General features: G+C 52.3%; 1 protein-coding gene across 1 annotated transcript in view; it reads left to right on the top strand.

Annotated features, from left to right (window-relative positions):
- Nucleotides 1–214: 214 nt before the first annotated feature.
- The window catches only part of CD160 (CD160 molecule), a 9,739-nt gene continuing 9,054 nt past the window's right edge, over nucleotides 215–899 (top strand). Inside the window, exon 1 of the mRNA XM_017515190.2 lies at nucleotides 215–355. Coding sequence (XP_017370679.1) covers nucleotides 283–355 — 73 coding nt within the window. The 5' untranslated portion in view covers nucleotides 215–282. The remainder of the gene's footprint in view (nucleotides 356–899) is intronic.

Raw genomic sequence — 899 nt, 5'->3', positions numbered from 1 at the left:
TGGTGTCTCCCGAGTCTCTCCCTTCTCCCCACCCCCACCCTAGTATATTTCACTTGGTTTACCGCGTCACTTCCCAGCCAGCTGAACACACATGCCCAGACCCTCCTCTACCTCCATCATACTCTAGCCAATCAAAGCTAGTGCCTGGGGTGGGGAGATGGTCTTGGAGCCCTGGAAAGCTTTGTCTAGTGGGTCCCCCTGTGCTTTCAGGAGACTGAAGCCAAGGATACCAGCAGAGCCAACATTTGCTTCAAGTTCCTGGGCCTGCTGACAGCGTGCAGGATGCTGATGGAACCTGGCAGAGGCTGCTGTGCTCTGGCCATCCTGCTGGCAGTTGTGGGCATCCAGTCTGGTGGTAAGGACAGGCCCTAGAGCAGAGACAGCCGTGGCGAGGACCCTGGGCTTAGGGGAAGGGTTGGATCCCGTGATTTTCTCAGGTGGGGAAGCAAAGGACTCACTCTTCTTCTTCTTCTTTTTTTTGTGGGGGTGGGGACAAAGTCTCACTCTGTCACCGAGGCTGGAGTGCAGTGGTGCGATTTAGGCTCACTGCAACCTCCACCTCCGAGGCTCAAACAAACAATTCTCCTGTCTCAGCCTCCCGGGTAGCCAGGAGTGCAGGCGCGTGCCACCATGCCTGCCTAATTTTTATATTTTTAGTAGAGAAGGGGTTTCACCATATTGGTCAGGCTGGTCTCAAACTCCTGACCTCAGGTGATCCTCAGGAGCCCGGCCACCTCACTCTTCTTACATTAAGAGTCAAAAATACGGCGTCTTTTTATTTTTTGTTAGAACCGATACTACTGCCTCTCTACCATTCTGCTTCTGCTATGTGTGTTAAAGGACCCTGGTCATCTGTGCCTCAACCTAAGATTCCTTTGGTTTCTCATATATTATAAATG

Source organism: Cebus imitator, unplaced genomic scaffold, assembly GCF_001604975.1.
Source record: "Cebus imitator isolate Cc_AM_T3 unplaced genomic scaffold, Cebus_imitator-1.0 Scaffold543, whole genome shotgun sequence".
Lineage (NCBI taxonomy): Eukaryota > Metazoa > Chordata > Mammalia > Primates > Cebidae > Cebus > Cebus imitator.
This window is presented reverse-complemented; position numbering and strand designations above follow the sequence as displayed.